We start from the raw sequence: 19581 nt of genomic DNA on the forward strand, positions 1-19581 counted from the left end.
CTTGTGTAAACTGATTGCATGTCTGCGCGACGCGAATAGTAAAAGAACCTTGTGGAAGACACGCGGGTCCCAGCGATTGCTCTGGAACGTTCGACGACTAATGTATAAAAGCCGACGCGCTTGACCCACTGATCAGATTTCGACGACCGCCGATCGCGTTCGCTGCATTGCTGTCCGTTGAGCGTAACTTTCTCTTGTGGGCACAAGTTTTGTGCGCACAAAACGCTAGTTTCGCCATTCAACATTTTGCTTTCTTCACCGTCACTACCACGTGACAATGTACCAGCATGTTTTAAAGCGGAGCTTTATTGGCGTGCCCTCCCGGACATTCCTTACCCTGGCTGCTGGATTCCAGTTCTGTTCTGCTTAATAGCTCATGCTGAAGAACAAGAAATGGAATCGTGTGCTCGAAGATGGCGTCGAACCTCGGTCCCCAGCACGGTCGCCTAATGCTCGAACCGTTCATGCCAAGCAAGGCACGTGTATTTCTATCGCGCCAACGCCAACTTGCTCTTTGAGATGATCGCCGCATGTGTCACAACGTGTAGCATGAGACGGAAACGCCTATGCGCGTGGGGGCCAGTTTCTCTTACGTCAATGGCGCAAGAAGAACATTGGTAAAATCGCATCTTATGATTGCCCGCTTCGCAAATATTTCGCTTCGCATATATTCGAAGATGCGAGTTGTAAGTTTGTTTGTTTCCCTGTCTTCTTTTGCTTAGAGATCCACGTGGATTACATGCTCAAAAAAGTTATTCTTTATTTGCAACATGTCGATTGCCTAATCAGGGACAAACCACGGGGCGCAATGGCCAGAAGTGTTCTTTAAACCTGTATGGCGGAAGATACCTATGCACTTTGAGCAATATTAATAAAGAATAACGGCTGCTAGATGCCGGCAGGTCACTCTCAATCCTACAGTTGCGTGTAAGTGACATCGATACACTTACACGCAACAATGCGAACAGCCATAATTTGGAGAGATTGATTGGCATGAAGCTGAATGGAACGAAACGTTTTTTGAACTCCCACCAAAGGCAGAGATGCAGCGGGGTCCCGCCTGTCATCCCGATGACGTGACTATGGAACTCTGTTCAGAGAGGGTGCCGGCTGTGCTAGAATACCGGTGTAGGTTGAGTTGCGATGTAAACCTTATTTCTTGGGAATTATGCTTTTTATTTAAGTAATTGGTTTCTTTCGTTAAAGATAGCACAAGAAAAAGCTTGAATAAGCGTATTACTGGTTGTGGTTAAGCTTTCTCGGTGTGTTTCTGATACATAACCAAGCAAGCAAAAACGTCAAGTTTAAATCAGTGCATAATGTGTTGCAGATCATTAATGAAATCGTGAGACGTGCATAAACCTGCAAACTGTGACAGGTGTTTCTTCTTTTTTTTTCGCCGCTTTATAGCATTAAAAACACATTCAGCCTTTAATAGGCCAAACCACGAAAACATGTCCCTTGGTGCGCTCCAGCGTACTCCTGTTTTGCGGTACAACTTTCTTGGCGTGTTGAAAACCTCTTGCATAAGGTTCCAGCTCCGTAACTTCGATGACGTAAGTGATCTTCCTTGATGGTGAGCCAGAAATAATGATATTTATTCAGTCAAGGTCCTCTCGATGACGTTATTGACGCACTTCTGCAATAAAAATGCACAGGTGAAACACGTGCATGAGCATATAAAAGTACCTTGATGGGGTCACAACTTTGGGTTGGCGTGCCCACAAACGAGTAGTCCTAATGCGCAGACACATATGTGTCGCATGCGACAATAATTTAACGGCCTCTTGCTACTGACAGCAGGAATATGACGTTCGCATCAGTACACGTCATTAAGGGCGGTGCTCTCTGCGTATTTTCTACCGAACTTCCCTTATATAATGTGCGTCTGCGATGCAGCACAGGGTCATTTGGTTGTTATTAGCATGGCTGCTCCTCTTGACAGAGGAATAAAGTGCATATTGGTGGTTTCGTAGTATATTTCATGGCTCCTTCGTTTTGGGGTATAACCCGATAGCAACCTATGCTTGCTCCCCTCAAAAACCTATTAAAATCACCATAACCCAGATTTCTCCCCGAACTTTGCCCTTTCACAAAGAAAAGTAAACAAATTGGAGTGTTTCAAAACTGCAGAACTTAGTACAGCTTTCGGGAGCAAGTGGTCAAGATATATCATATTATCGTTAATAATATAAAATATGGCTTTTGCAGTATTTTTTCTCAACACTCAAGTAAAAGAAACGAATATAAAGTTATATATATAGGGCTCGCTGGCCTTGAGCGAACTAAAGCTTGGTTATTGCGTAGCAGTGACGTTTGATGTGGATACGACAATATTGCAATGCATCGCATTCACCTCACCTGGCATACACGTAAACGGCTACAATTATGCACTTGGAAGCAAATTAACGCATCGCTTGCACTGCTCTGTACTACGAACGGTAGGGCTAACGTTAAGAAGGTTACCCGACTTGGTTGCCTTAAAAGAAGTATTGCTGCTTCGTCTTTGGTACTACAATCATTTTGTTGCGAGGCCCATATACCGAAAACCAGTAACAAGGACGACAACAGGCACGAAAAAAAGAAGCATGGAATGCATGAGATCGACACAGAAATGCTCCCTATGCACACAATAATGTAATCTCAACACGGGCTTGTAACATGAGGAAACACATCACACCTCCTTCGAAGCACATCTCTGTGTTCGCTTATTTGCACATTCTTCTGTTAAAAGTGCGGTAGGCAAAGGTTAGTTGATGAGGTCATTTGCGAGCATCTCCCTCCTGTCATTACACGCCTTGTGAGTGATTTCGCTCGGTTAAATAAAGCAGTCTGTCCAAAGGACGGTAATTGCTTGTGCTAATTGTTGATAAACGCTACAAGAATCGCGTACACTGGACTGCCAAGGAACAAAAACAACTTGTCTCTATGAAAATTTACTGCCCGATAACAAAATTTCTAATTTCACCCCACTTTCCAGCTTAGAAATAACACCTGATTTTTACCACCGAAGAAAAGGAAAGCAAATGTACCAAAATGTACCCTCATTATAATTAACGACAATTTTATTCTTCAAGCCAAATATATGGATATTGTTCTGTACTTATTGGACACAGACGTGAAAAATTAATTATAGTATGATGCAGTAAATGTTGTCTCCTTTTCCTACATTCTGGTAACGTACACTTCCCTAAGTTTGTGCCCATTTTGTATAATTGTATTTTGTGTACGGTCCTTTGTAGGCTCCTTATAATAACGACTTATGGGTTTACGAGGAGAGTGTATATAAGTTTATGCGCATGAGAACAGATGTGCTTGAATGCTTCTTCACTTGGTACTTAATTTTGCGTTTAGCACTATAGAAATTCCCGCTTCAAGTTCTTTACTCCCGAATTGCATGTGTACTGTGTAATTCTTATGCCAAGCAAGATTTATTACAAAATCCTCTGTCACATACACCGAAATTTGGAGCGAAAGAGGGTATGCAGTCACTGACCAAGTCAAACGGAAAGAAAGACGTTTTGGAACCCATACGGGTTCCTTGTTCACAGTGAGGCTGACAAGACGAGTAGTGGCATATCAAAGGCTAATTTTGTGACGTAACGACTGATTGTAGATGATATGCATGCTTCCTGCTGCTCGGTTCATGGTCCTGCTTGTCGATTAGATGAAGGATGAGTCAAGAAGGATGAGGACGTCTTTCTTTCCGTTTGACTTGGTCAGTGACTGCATACCTTTTTTCATTTCAATGTCTGACCAGACGAAGTTTTGTCGAAACCTTGGCTACCCGAAATTTGGAATGTTATGTCGATAACGCGAACAGGCGGACGAAGTACAAGCGCAGTTATGTGCAATGCTCAGGTAGCTGGATAACAATCACACACTGAGTAACCTTTTGTGTTTTTTGTGGACTTCAAGCGCAGTTCACAGCTGTAAAATTAAGGTCAGGATGTCATCTGTTCATAGAAAATTGATAGAAATCTTCAGACAAGCAGGAGTTTCTTGAGATCCATCACCAAAATTCGGTCGCAATATATTGCCTTTGAAAATGATTGCTTCTCCAAATTCTTACTCGCGCACTTCGGCAGTGCATCAACGATGCTATTTTTAGAAGATTTCGGAAAAATATTTTCCAGAACTTTCGCTCTCGTAAGCTTGGCTCAGAAGATATTATAGTGTTGTCTTCTGGCTTCGTTTCTGAATTCGTACATTGGCTTATTAGCAGTTTGTTTGGTATCGTTAATTACGTACCTGAATAATACGATCTGAATCCCACGTTTTGTCCACCTTATGTCCACCTTATGTATTGAATTGCCGGAATAGCTGGAAGACTGATACTAGCCCAGGGCCAAATTATAAAAAGAAATATGTTTAGTGTACGGTTTATAAAATGATGTGGCATAGGAGACACGCTCTCAACATATACTGAACTTGCGAGGTATTTCAGCACCTAATGACGATTTCAGCAGTAGCAACAATATTTCAGGTAAGATTCGATATGTTCGTTCAAAACATTTTGCAATGTTCTTCTCCTGCTTTTTGATAAGCCAATCAATAACGCCACGTTTAGCCTCAATTGACGACTCAATTGAGCTTCAGTTATAGCTGCTTGCCCACCACAGATACTGCATGTTGGTGTTGGGCAGTGGTTCCTGGAGGGCCGCCCTTCTCGAGTTTTTGTAATTTTGTCGATGCTTCTCAGTCTCCCTCTCCTTGACAGCTGCCATACATAGCAGCGTAAGCGCTTAGGTATTCATAAACAAGAAAGTACATTAAGGGTGAGGGGACGGCAGTAGTACACAACGAGACATCCTTGAGTCGCGCAGGCACTTTGAGAGCAAGAAAAATCCGTAACATAAGCGTGCCGCCTGATGAAATTGTGCATAGAAAGCCTGAATATTAACTAAGCCACTCGGAGCCACTTCGCGATTCCTGTAATCGATTTTCCAACGTTCTCACTCACCACGACCTCCACCTGCTGGAGAAACTCAACCATGTGAATGGCATCTGACCATTGGCAGCTATTATTTGTCTTTTTCCCTGGTTATATTGATTAGAACCCTTTTTTTAAAGTCGAAAACAAAGTATTTAGAGAGATTGAAGAAAGTGGCGATCTCTAGGTCGCACCGACTTTCGTGTAAGTAAAATACGGGCACGTATGACTTCACTTCCCGCGTTGCACTGAAAGCTCACAGCCTGGAATAATGTGCTAGATAGACGATAGAGGAGTTGATGTAGGTAAAGTAGGGCGCCTACTATTGACCGACAACATCAAGCTTAATGGTGATTCCAAGACGTCTCCTCAAATACCTTCCTCATTCGGCATAGACTCCGCCAGTGCCTGTTTGCACAAGCACCGCGAACATTTGAAATATATAAAACATCATGACCTCTAACCTTTATTGTAGATATGCGGATCAATCCAGATGTCCACTTTGTTTGCTCTAGCGTATGATTAGAACTAATTTAAATGTGCCTATCTTTTATTTAAATGCAGGGCTTGAGAGTACAGTCGAGATTGTTCACTTACCGCAGCAGCTCTGAAACTGTCAAGTTCTTCGCCGCTAAAGCCAATTCTTGTCTGAAAGAAAGCAGAAGAAGCATTAGGTTTCAGATGTAATAGTCACGTATAATGTTAGGTAGGTATCGCTGAGCGTTTTTTTTTTCTAAATGTATCTTGAGGCTTTAAGAAAGCAAAGCTTTTACTGTAGAAGTTCTGTTACGCTCCGTTAATGGACGATAAAGCTTCTTTGATTTTCTAGTGCAATTACTCACATACTTTTTGCTGCAATATTAAATATTTTATCCTTCATTTCTGGAACACTTCAATTTTTTCCACAATTAATTAGTTAGTTTTACTTTACTTTCCTAAAAAGTAATATTTACAGTATTTTCACCGTCTCATTTATCGCCGATCATAAGGAGTTGGTTGCGCCACTTCACTTAGGAACAAGAACTAGGCTAAGAAAGTTGGAAACATTTGCAATGTATTATATCTTGGCTTCAAGTGAACGCAGTGACCGAGGCGAGGACATGAGAAGACAGAAACGTTGCGTTTACTTGCGCTATTTTTATTCGAGATTCTTCTTTTTAGTCAAGTTGAACGCTATTGTGGCGCCTAGTAGGTAGCAAGCACATGGCCTTTACAAAGAGAATTTTTTTCCATGTATTCGGTAAGATACTTTAAAGATTTTTTTATGTTGTTTGTTCACATATTCATATACTGGATGTCTTCGTCGCCAATAAACATTTTTGAAAATCAGCGCCGTGTTTGCCTTTCTCCCTCGTGCCCTTGAGTTCCAAGCCGCTCACGTTTAAATGTTACAGAGGAGGTACGATCCATAGCATTGTTCAACAGGCTGCTTGGATTGAAAGTTCACCGTTATGAAGAACGTTTGGAATGTCACTTATTTTCTTAAGAAATAAAGAACAGCGCTCTCATTGTTTTCCTACAACAATACATGAATGCAAGCGTTGGTATAACTAAACAGGAAACTTGTTATTACTTAAACCATCCGCACCATTCGAAGCTGAAGGCATAACCGAACAGCTTTACGAATCGACCATAGAAAACAGGTATACCGGAATACCTGAATGTTCAGCGAGAGAAAGCGTGACAACGCAAAGCGGCCAGCCATATAACTTTATCACAAACAAAGAGGGACCATACCCTGGCACTGTAGAAAACTGGTTTGGGGTAACTATTAATCAAGTAATTAACAGACGCAGAGGAGAGAATACCGCTGAAGCTTACGTTTGTCTTCGTGATTCATGACGAAGACAAGTGGCATTGCCAAAATCTTGTCTTCAGCGACATTCCTTGTCATACATAACATCAAGTCTCTATGTTCTGGTAAGTCTTTCTTTTGTTAATAATGTTGTATAAGTTACTAAAGTTCGTGCACATACCGCTTCACACGTATTGTCACAGGGTTTCTTACCTAGAATATTGATATGAACGGAATGCAGCCTCAATGTGTCTGCTTCAACACACCGTTAGAGCTAATTTGTATTTAGGAAGAGCGCGGTATGCTTACCAATAGCTCGTCGGTGTCGAGCAGCCTGTTCCAGCACTGGTAGAACTGGAAAAGAAATTACGAAGCAACGTCAATGAGCTAATAGTCCACATCGAAAGGAAGAATTTCATTGTGGAGCAAGTGTTTAACGTCTGTCCTATTATTGTTAGCGCTTCAATAACGTAACTGGCCTAAAACACTTATCTAGATCAAATGCAAGCAGAAAGAAAGCTACTAATGGAATGACTACGAGCAGTGTTGTCGTCAGACCGTGACATATGTCATTTAATATCTATGTGGCGGCAAACTGTTAATTTGGTTTTCCACAGGAGTGCCGCGATCCCACCCAGGAGTGGACGCTTCCCATACCGTCATTGGCGTCGCTATATTTCGCTAATATCTTCTTAACTACTTTCAATATTTATCCATTACTGGCACTTCGTAGGCACGTTCCACAAGTATGGTACTCGGAGGGTGGGGGGGGGGGCAAGAAGTATACGGTGTGCTGCAGGAGGATCAGGCCTTGCGAAAAATTCCGGTGATCATGCCACCTGAATGTCAGCATTGTTCCGACATTAGTAAACCTAGAAGTTATATTCATTGCTAGGAAAAGCGCCAATCAACAAAGATTAAACGAGCGCTTACTGTAAGCTAAAAAGGATCTGGCATATCGACATGAAACCCAAATGCTTGCGCATGTTAAATGACAACTCGTCAGTAGGCGGATTATTCCATGCCATTGCAGCCACCTGTCACTGCCATGACATGGCAAGTAATTTTGGTCTCGTGATCTCGCCTTCGTCGGCCTGCTTACAAACTCTCATCTGGCATGCGCCAGCATGAGGGCTTTGATACACATGTCCGTTTCACTGATAGACGACCAGTGAAACTGCACTCAGTATTGATACGCCTGGATGCCTCCAAGCAGAAGTGCCGCTTACAACAGGAAGCCCACACCCGAGGACAAACGCTATCAAAAGAAACGCACTACTGCAAGTGCCGGAAACAAATATCCACAATGACGGATTGCAAGGACGGAGTGGAGAGCAGTAATTGACGGCGCCAACCTTTCTCGGAAAGTCCTGAGGGTCATCCTTTTTGCATCGACGCTCTCGGATGTCAGGCAGCGAGATGTCGGGGTCGACCTCGCGTGCACAGCGGAGGCCGTAGCGAATGCCCAGCGCCGCCACCTGTAGAAAATGCGTGGTTAAGTATACCGTTTACTGTTGAACCGTAAAGCGGCGAAGATGCACTTGAGAGTTTGTATGTATTGAATGCATTGCTCCTACAAAAAGAATAAGCGTAGACTTACACATTGTAGTTGGGTGATTGGCTGCAAATGTGCCCGACAGTACTTTCTTTTCGGATACACACACAAAAAAAGAAGAAAAAAACAAGGAAATGGCGACCAAGCTCTGCCTAGTGAATAAAATCGGGAACTGATTCTTCCCACCTTGGCGAATGAAGGGCTCATGACCGCCTGGTGTAGGGCACGAAGTGCAACGTTTGATTCTGAGCTGCGTGGTCCCGCTGGCGTAATGCAGGAACCAAACTAGGGTACTAACGATCAGAAGCATGTTAAGAAGTTCAACGTAAAAATGAATGTATACTCTCTTAGTACGGTGTCCCCCATAGCCAAATTATAACTTTGCAAATGTAAGATTTCATTATTGAGCTCAACGTGATATTTTGTAAATAACGTTATTGTGTTACTGAAGTATTGGAAACTCTATGAATTTAGGATTGAAAGTGAGATTGATTTACTTACCAAACAAGAAGTAACAAAGAAAATTGCACACGAAATGTGGTTGGGAAAGTTGGAAAAAAAGCTACATACATGTAGCGTGACTGGACCCACCTCCCAGTACCCAGCAGCGGACACTTCAGCATGCTTTTTTACTGCCTGACTATTTCCCCTCTTTTTTTTGTAAACAATGGCAACTGGTTATCGGGGCATTCTCATACGCCATACATTTACCATGCGTTTTATTTGTTTGCCTAATTGTTCTGCAAATACAAACAATATCAATGTGTTATCGTGGCAGTACATGCAAAGCGCTTGACATTTCCAAAGTACTGCCTTGATTTCTAAGCAGTGTAACAAGCTTACTGTTATATGTATTTTGCGTATAATGATGTTCCATCATTGTCTGTTCCCCTAATAAGCACTCTGTTATAAGGGAGACCACGGAATTCACTATGTTTAAAGAAAGCGAATTTAATGTATTGTATTGTATTGTAAACACTGGGAAACTTGCATTTATTTACGTATTTAATTAGTTATGTAATGATTTCTTTATTTACTTAAAATAACATAGAGGCCGCAGGAGAGGCATTAGGTAAGGGGGCCAGTAGATCAAGCGTTAATCTGACATGTAAAGAAAGCAGTACAAAAAATAAGTATACAGCGCGGTTTAACTAGGCCGGATTAACAAAGTATGAATAATAATAGCCGCACTAAATGCATTCCATGAAAGAATAAGTTGGTCCTTGTTGTTCAAAATAAGTATCAATGAGAAAAGTCACTGCTGAAAATTAGAAGTAAAAAGAAAACGCTGGCGATAACTTTATAGGTTATCGTGTTTTTATTTTCATTTAAAGGTTTTCAGAAATTTCTGCCTTTTGTCGAAACTGACTTAGTTCAGCTTTAGTTTAGAACAAATAACCACACGTTTGAGCTGATGGAACAACGTAGACAACACATAATTTATACCGTGAGTTTTGTTCCTCCGTGATAAATTGGTTTTATTTACCGTATATAGCCAGGAACGTTCGAAGAGAATGTTCATATCCTTGGAATATGCCATGGAGCTTGTTTGCATGTGGTATGCACTCGTCTTTCTTGTTCCCGCAACGCTTTAAAATATCGAGAACCTTAGGTTGCAGTTAATAAAATACCGCAATATTTCACGGGCAAATGAGTGCACCGTACTCGCGAAGCTTTCACTGCACAATATTCTGTTAGCTTAAGAGCTCTGATTGTTTACAGGACCAGTGTTTATAAATGGCACAGTGTGTGATAAGTGCGCCATTGCCATATAGCTCGCTCTTCATTTTATTGTTAGCTCTGTAAGGTTGTAACCATGGCCGTGCCAGGCAAACTGTACATACCACTGGCAGCAGCCAGTGGTATGTACATGAGAAGTGACGCACTTCGGACTCCATGCTCTCGTTGATGGCTATCATCAACGCTACTGATGTGGTCGCGTAGGCTCTAGGATTATTTGTACGAAATCCAATTTGCCGTCACGCATCCGCAGACGTGTACGCGGAACGACGTTGTGTGCCAAGGTGTAGTGCTCGTTTTCCTCAGATGCTCCAGGTAAATCCTTTCATTGAAGATTTTGCGCCGACGAACGAGAGTGACTAACTCTAAGCCTTACCTTTTCTTTTTTTCCTGAGAGGTTGGGAAGTAGTTGCTTGCATTTTTGTACCTCGCCTTCCAGGTGCTCTGTAAATAACGGAGACGGGACGTTGAAAGTTCGGGATATGATAGCTGAAGCTTTGAACAAAGAAGTTTTTTTTTATCATTATCATCCTTGTTTATCTCAGAAAAAGAAATATTTGTGCCTCGACTAACGTAACATAAGTCTCTACTGTATGTGTATATATATATATATATATATATATATATATATATATATATATATATATATATATATATATATATATATATATATATATATATATATAATTAACTAGGTTATGAACAAAGGGCAACTATTATAAATCATGACAACGGAGTCAGAACTGTGAAATATGTCTTGTCATAGTTGGCATGGTACGATTGTGTCCAAAATATCTTTAAAGGGGTCATGCATGTGCAAGTTTTTCAATGCCTGTCTAGAGAAGTTACCCTCTGTAATACACCAGACCACGTGCAAAACTACCTCCTTTCCCGTACGGCCTTCTTTCTGACGACGGCTTCTGGTGTCTTCGCCATTGAAAGGAGGCCAAGAAAACTAGCAGCGTTAGGAATCGGAAAGCAGCACGGAATACGAAGACAGCACATGCTGAATGCCAACTAGCGCAATCAGTCACGTTATAAAAGACAGAAGTAAGACTAGAAGAGGTGCTGCTCCAATGTGTCTATGTGTGCCTTTCGTCCATGTCTTTCACGCTGCTCTACCGTTCCTGATGTTCAACCAATTAATCGAAACATACACTACGATCAGGTGGGACATTTTGAAATTGTTCAGGTCGACTTTCTTTCGTTTTCGCTGATGAACTATCCAATTACGCGACCAATTCGACGATATCCGCGGCACAGCGACATCTGAAGTGCTGAAAGGCTAGATATTTAAAATAAATTATTTGATTACACGGCTGCAGGAATTCACTCCCGTGCGTTGGAGAACTTACAACACAGTTATAATATGAATTATTATTTTTCAACCTGTCACATGATTTTCCCCGTTTTATACACGTAAGCACATACTTAAGCACGCACAAACGTGCATTAAAGAACCAGCACGCGTGCACAGTGTACTGAGTATTCATATCACAGTGACACCTTAAACACTCCTTTTTCCCGCTAGTGACACCAGAAAGGAACCGCCTGGACGCATCCATTACTAAAGCTAACTCAATTCCAATTTTTTTTCCCAACTAGATGACGTGTTTTAAACACAAGTGATGTGGTCAGTCTGTCGGCTCTAAACAGTAGACATTAAATTGTGATCGTGTTTTCCACTTGAGTCTCTATGTGCCTTTTGAAACTTGTTTTTACTAATTTCTTGTTTTTCACATTTTTTAGTGTATAATTGCTTTGGTAATTATTGTCTGTGCAGAGCTGCTGTGAGCAATCATACTAAAGCTGTCAAAACGTGACAAAGGTATTGCCCACTTGCTCAGGTCTCAACCAGAGACTGGCAGTATTCCAAATAAATATTCAGGAACACCACGAGGGCGCCTGTAAACATGTAGAGAAATTTGATTTGTCATTTCAACAGACGTGAGACTGGTACGAAGTCTTCATACTTTCATCATCAGCAGCAGCAGCAGTGAGAGCAGCATATTTTATGTCTACTGCCGGTTCAAAGACTCCTAGCGATCTCTACTTACCCTTTCTTGGGTCACCTGCCTATGTCCTATGTCGGGAAATTGCCCAATATTATTCCGCCACAATGTATATCGCTGAACTATACTGTATTGGTTTTCCATTGCTGGCCATCCGCTGCGGTGATTGACCAAGGATTACCATTTGTACTTATACCATGGTCTGCCCAACGTTCCTCTTTCACACAAGAAGCTTTGGCTCGGGGCCAACTCCAATGCCGCCTATTGTATTACATGCAAAATCCAGAAATTCTTTTCTGAGTTATGAAATTTATGGGAATTTATTGCTGTTTATAGAGACAGAGAAGTTATAGTGAGTGTAGGAAGCGGAATGTCGATTTACTGGTTGAAGTACTTGATGAACACCAAAAACGAATAAACTCGAAAAAAAATTTAAGAACGGAGTCGTCAAATGTGGACCTCTGCACCAAAAGCAGATATCACAGTTCTGTGAACTGAATCTCTAGAACACCTAAAGCAGACATGCGTATTGTAATAATTTATGGCGTACCTTAATTTGTTGCAAAGTTAACAAGAGGCCGAGAGTCCTATTAAAAATTAGTTATATTTCACAGGGCTATATCATATATTGATTTTGATGGTATCAGATGTAATAATAGATGCAGTCCATATCGCCTTTCTTTGCACAGCAACCAAGTTGTAAACCTGGTAGTTTCGGTAATCCCAATATCTGAATTTTCAAAAATGTCTGTCACACAATTTGACAGCCTTAATCAGAAATACGTTTCTACCAGACGCTTCAGTTTCACTTTTGCTTTAAATGCAACATACTTCATCAAGTACGTATCAGTGATTGCCAAGAAAAACTATGTAGCTAAAGGTACGTTTTTATATCTACATAAATGAAGAGAGATTGTGTTAAGGAAGATAGAGTAGCGGATGATCAAAAATGTTAGCGTAATACGCTAACATTTTTTGGACTTTTAGAAATGCCGGAAAAATTTCACGAAAGATACGTAAAAATTACCAACACCTTCGAATTTTGTGAACTGTTTTGCCATGATAAACAAGCAGGTGACGTTGGCGAGGCACGATGAGACAATGAACATTGTTTGTTCATGAGCTGGCCCGGGCTATTGAGGCTGGTTTGCTTTGAATGGAAATTGCCAGCTTAGCAATCGACATGGCTTGACTCATCCACATCCTGCTGAAATGAGTTCCACAGTTCCGGCCTGAACACGCATGAGAAGTTGGGAACGAGCCATCTGTACAGTCCAAACAAAACTGGCAACTCGGTGATTGAGCTTCATACCAACTTTTTATAGCCTGAAACTGGATCGTATTTTTTTACGTATATTCCTACGTAAAGTGTACTGTTGGTATGCATTACGACTACAAAATTAAGAGCCAGCAATGTCGATACACTAATGGCATCAGAATGAATGGCTCTAAGGTGATAACATAGTATATACAATAATATTTCTTTCACGTACGTTTGTTTGAGGTTCTGCGACGTGCTTCGTGGTCTAAGTGCTAACGTGACGGGTACATGAGAAATTCATCGCCGCGAGCTTTTTTTCCCGGTACTTTAGACGCACGATAGTTTTGGCCTTGACCACCTTCGAATGAGTAAGGTATTAATGACGTCAGTGAACGTTCAGCAAAACCTACGCCTGGAAGAAAGCTCTGGAGCATAAAAGGAAACTATGCAATCCTGAATTTGCAAAGCCGACGTGTGGTGGTGAGTTAGTGAAAAGGCGTTTGCCGAGTGTTTTTGAGAAGACTACAAAACATTCCTATCGTGAGCGAGTGATTTTTTTGACGGTATTGGAATTGTTGACAACAAGTAGAGTTCTTAAGATCAAAAAGGTCTATTTTTCACATATCGGATTATTGGGAATGGCGGACCTTTGTAAACAGGATAAGTGTTCAAGTTTTCTGGTGAATTTTAGGCACGGTAAACATAGTACTTATTTAGCACGATTACAGTACGCTTTGGGGCTTTGTCAACTGGTCAGTTTCAACAATGTACACGTAATAAATAATATAATATGAAGTATTAAAGTTGTCTGACTGCAAGATTCAAATACGGGGCCTCTAGCAGAGAAGCCCCATATTGAAACCATTACGCCAAGGACGCCTGCATCGGCAAGCGACATATAGCGCAGTTATGCGTTCATCGCGGACAAGCCAGTGCCTTGAGACGCGATAAATGATTTGACCATCTCGACAAGCCGAACCGTTGCAAGTAGTAGCGATTGTGAGTGTTCGCAGCATCTTGTGCACTTAGAAAATTATACATTACTGTGAAATTTACAATGAAGGCATACAAAGCGTTATAAACCAGTCCACAAGAATGTCCGAATCCACAAGCATGAAGACCAGACAAATTCATGTTCTTGCCATCGTTCCCGCGCTGGCTCACGAATTGCAGCGCCAGACTTCTCTCGAGCATATGTCACGAAACTCCATGCCTTCAACGGTCACAAATACTGGATTATCGTGCCAATAAAAGCAGCTGGCACGTGCGAAGGAAGGAAATATGTACATAAATGAAAGGACTATGAACGTCATCCTCCAGAAAAGGAGGAAAAAATAAAATAAGAAACAGAACGCCTTAACATGACGACCGTCACCAAGCAGTGCTCAAAGCAAGCGGAGCCGAGCAATCATTTTGACAAGGTAAGTTTTGGCGAATCCGCAACGTGTTGATGGAAGCCACGTCCCCGTCTGCCACGTGCCGCAATGAACAACTCAAAATTAAAAAAAAAGAGTTTTCTTTGCGTGGCGCGGACTCGGAGACGTCAGAAGACGTCAACAGCTGACGTTTCTTGTGCATGTGGTTTCCCTCACTTCTCCAACGCCCAGTACCAGTTTCTCAGGCGGAAAAGTGGCGAACTTGCTCTTGCTGCATCGTCTAGGGCAGAGACTTTTGGCGGGTTTCAGAAATCGATATCAGATCACCTCCTCAGTAGCTGCAAATTTCACATTGTCAACAGCCGTGCAACTGTGTCAATAAATAATAATATTTAGTGTATTTAAATATCTAGCGCGAAAATATAACGATTGAGCTGTTTCCTTATACGCGCCGTTTCCCATAATCCAGTTAAATAAAAGCGCATTTTGTCCCGAGTGCCACATCTGTATGAATTTCGTGCTGAGTTCGCGAAGATATCCAACCTACTTATCTGTCGCAGGTGAACAGATATGGCAAGCGGTCATACATCAGATAATTGCGGAACTTGATAATTAAATCAGTTTGAAGATCGGCTATTGCGCACTGGTGTCTCATATATTCCTCGGACATAAATATGTATTAGGTGCCGCGCATTAGGAAGATTTAGTGCAACTTTTTCACAACTGCCCTGTCAGGCAGCTGAAAGGAAGCGCTTGACCTCCTCACAGAGTCTCCCAATTGTAAGGAAGAACCTTATCAGTATTCAAACCAGCGTAACTCCGCCTATTCTTTTGCTTTATGTAGTAGGTGTGCCCTATCTGGCGGTTATTGCGGATATGCAAAATTGAAAGTTTCGGCTGCAATATTTTATTCCAAATTGTAGTGCAGAATGAGAGTTATACGCTGTGCTTCCCGTAGAACCATGAATGACGCGGAATAGAAAAAAAAACTCAATACCCAAAAACAACTGTGCAAGCGCAATGGTAGTTCTTTTACTAAAACAGAAACACTAGGCAAGAAAAAAATTAATAAGTTAGCTTTGGCGTAGAAAGCATCGAAAGTGGTGCATATGATTCAAAAGCCTGGTTCTTTCCAATTATGCTTGTGCATGTCATTCACAATATGGATGGCACGAAAGCTAATAGACCAGGAGACGTCTACGTGAACACAGCATTCACTGAACTTACCAAAAGAAAGCCCGTGCAACGTGGCACTATAGAGTGTTTAATGTTCTTCTTTCCCATACATTTATATCTCAGCTATGGCCGTGAAAATTTCTGGAAAACTATAACAAACGCTTTTATTTACCTTGGAATATGCAAGTGCACGCTGTTCCTGTAGATATGCACCCAAAATTATATTACACATGATTACGAGTAAAATAATATTTGCTGCATCACCTCAAGGCAGGAATGATCTCCCCATTGCTGCCACAGCAAACAAAACATGAAGGTGGCACTGCAACATGCGAAGTACGTAAATACCTATCGTTATTTCGGGCTAATGATTTCTTAGTCTCTTGAAATGCTAGCATGTGATTTCGCTTCTGTCCTCCCCGTGGGCCTCAGCGAGCCTTCGACAGTGCCCAATGCATGCAGTACCAAGGGCAGTCTCTACATTCTGCTCTCTTCAAGTCAAGAACAATCAGATTGCCTTCATAGCATAGAGTTAGCAATATAGTTATATAAAACCTCTCTGTTAAATTTGTAGAGAAAGAAATTGGGGCAAGAGTGCCCGAATGACATCACTGCAATGTAAAAAAAAACAAGAATTGCACGAATTAAAATTTCATCACTACAGCCTAGCTCTCCTTGTAAAAGATGGCCCAGCCTGCTCTCTTTCTTCACTTAGGTACACATGTTAGGACACTTAAATTCAATATACGAAGCAGGTTCGATGTAATTCTTATGCAATGTAACGCTTCGGCGTATCGGGAACATTCGATTATGTATCGCAAGTAACACCCTCATCACGAACAGCCCTAGGGCCAGTGTATTGAAGAGCCAGTGGCACGGCCCTTGTTGGTTTGCAAGGGATAGAACAAGTTCGGGGGCAACAGTGTAGAGACAGATGTCACAAGAGTTTGGGTCAAAGCTAGGGATTTGCCGGACATATTAGCGTAGAATCTTAGACGTAGTTTTTTCATCTGTCTTTGTTAAGGTCGCCACCGCAATAACTTCCAATTTGTGTGCGTCCGCAGCAAGCCTATGTGCTTCAACGTTCCCTGTGATGTCCTCCTATGTGTATTGGTGCATATCTTGTGACTTTAATTTGGTGCATATTCGACAAACAGTCACAGCATACGCTCCTCTAAACTAAACAAGAACTGAACAAGAACATATAAAGCAGAATTTAAAACATAGAAAGTACTACTACTTACATTACTACGCCTTTGGGCTGTTATTTATAGAACTCAAAAACGTAAAACATATTTTGTAATACAGGTAAACATCAGGACTGTAAGATCCTACATAAAGGTTTGATATAGGTTGTTGAAAAGCTGCTTATACGCACTATTTACTCACGTGTTAAGGTATTGTATATGTACAACTCACAAAGACCCAAGATGGATCATTGGCTTTGATTTGCAAGAAAAATGTCGCGTTAATTGTGCCCCCTATCCTCCTAAGTTCTAGCCTATGAAACCTTTAAACAAACAACGCTTGAATGCATTTCTGCGATTTCCGCTATCCTAGGCCTAACTTAAACGCCCAGAGCAGTCTGAAATCGTGAAGTGCATATTATCACATTTCCTGCAGTCCTAAGCAGTATGTTACACTAGATAAATGTGTCTGGGATTCAACACATTACTTCCCTGCCGTAGGTTTGGCAGATTTTGCCTCTTTCATAAGTTGCCTACGACACCAGTCATAAATATGGAAAACTGCTCAACTGTTTCACCCGCACATACCACCTCTTTCTTTAATCCTTATAGTTTACAGCGTTTGTACAGATCACATGACAGCTTAAACCAATGATTTAGAGCATTAGCGATTGTCGAATGGAACAAACTCCCATCTCAAATTGTCAAGGAACGTAACCATGCGAAGCGCATCTAGCTAGTGACAGTTCATTTGGGAAACTATTACTAAACATCATCCAAATGACGTTCTACAGTGTCTTATAAAACGTGTAGTTGTGTTATATGTCTATACAACGCTTCCCTTTGCCGCAGAAATGTCAGCCAAAGTATTGCAGCCCATGATTTGAAGGAATCTCATTTGAACCCCCCCCCCCCCGCCTTATGTCATTAGCCGAAAGGGGCGCTAAAGGTTAAATAACTGACACCCGATGATGATGATGTTTGTCCTACCTCGACACTTTAACCCAAAAGGCAACATTGTTGGGACGATGAAACCGAAAACAAACAGACAAGAAAAGAAAGAATGATATGGACAATGCAGGAAACTTGCGGGTGCCATTGTGCCATACTACTAAAGTATGGGCAAGAATGCTCGCTCGCTTTGATTACAATCATATTTTGTGTGTTTAGCGAAAGTGCAGCACTAAGAAAATCCACGCATATCCGCGCATAGTGTACATAGAAGTTCCTACTAATAAGCCATCCTTGGGTGCCTTGATGTACAGCAAGCGTCACAACGTCGTGTCAATAAGGAGTCAGGCGGTGAAGCCATCATACTCGAACGGAAGTAAAGTTACGCCATTAAATATTTCCACGCTTTGGCGTTTAAAGAACGCAGTCTCAACAAAAGGCTGTTGGACAGCATTTGAGAAAATGTTTTAAATATGTGCAGTAAATTCATTGAGACCTTCATCTATCGTGAAAACGGGTTTTATATAAGGGCCGCACAGAAATGCGTTCGGAAAGATCAAGGGTGAGACGCGTCATCGGCGAAAGACATCTCCAAGTCGTGTACTTACTGTGTTCAGGGCACAGAATCTCTTGGGCTTCAGTGTATAGTACGATGGTAAAGAATCCGAGGAGAACCACAAGCAGAGCGCACCACCGCGACATGTTTACTGGAACGAATATGCTAGGCCCCTACAGCACAGCACTGAGGCGAGCAAGTCTACCAGCCGGCTAGCGGCGTGAAATTCGAAGCGGCTCTGCTTTCGTTTGTCGCCGTCTCACTTGTGACCTGGCTGGAGCGGCGGTGACGTCTAGAATGCACAAGAAGCCGGGAAAGGGAACATGAATGTTCAAAGCCACTCTCCCCCACACATCGACTCTAAGCACAGGATAATGCGGCGTACGGTAACCCTGGAAGGATAGGATCAGCGCGGCTGAGGTTTAATGCTGGGCAAAAGAGACGCGAAAAAACGAACGCTCTCTCCGAGCGCTCCGGCAACCCTCTCTCCGTCCGCTAGAGAGAATCGCCGGGGTTCCTCAAGGGCCACTCAAGGACGCCGGCTTTCGAGCTGCTGACGACGCAGATCCCTGAGACGCACGAGCAGCGTTGGACAGCGGGTACCGATGAGTGCAGAATAAAAATAAATATCGCAGAAACAAGCAGGCCGCTGCGATTGAGTCGTCGCTGAACTGCGCGTGAAAAGCGTGCGGCTTGGCATAGAAGCGTCAGAGCAGGTAAACGGCAGGAGGAGTAACTTCGTGCAACAACCCTTGCAACCAATTGTATAAAGTTTAGGCTCTCGAAGGAAGCTACATGTAATGGTTCTGCCATGGTTTCAGAATGAATGCGGCAACATGTTCTTTTTGGTGGCAATCTTCCCAATTTAAATCGAGAGATATTGTAATGGGCTGGACAAACAGATAGCGGCAGCTTTTGCGTGTGTGCCATTTGGAGAGCTAGCATTTAGAAAGCCTCTGAGGGCTACGCGCGTGCGGTGAAATTTCCATTTCCTTTTTTCAGCATCATGAAAGGCGTTCAACTCGCTTGCGACTTTCTC

General features: G+C 42.1%; 1 protein-coding gene across 1 annotated transcript; it reads right to left on the reverse strand.

The window, feature by feature from the left end:
- Positions 1-1357: 1357 nt before the first annotated feature.
- On the reverse strand, positions 1358-19003 carry LOC142587659 (uncharacterized). The gene is made up of 6 exons (XM_075698822.1): positions 18595-19003; positions 10400-10467; positions 8084-8206; positions 7038-7082; positions 5531-5581; positions 1358-1639 (listed from the first exon to the last, which is right to left on the reverse strand). The coding sequence occupies exons 1-6, from the start codon at positions 18686-18688 to the stop codon at positions 1598-1600; spliced, it is 423 nt and encodes a 140-aa protein (XP_075554937.1). The 5' UTR covers positions 18689-19003; the 3' UTR covers positions 1358-1597.
- Positions 19004-19581: the final 578 nt, after the last annotated feature.

This window comes from Dermacentor variabilis, chromosome 7 (genome assembly GCF_050947875.1).
Source record: "Dermacentor variabilis isolate Ectoservices chromosome 7, ASM5094787v1, whole genome shotgun sequence".
NCBI lineage: Eukaryota > Metazoa > Arthropoda > Arachnida > Ixodida > Ixodidae > Dermacentor > Dermacentor variabilis.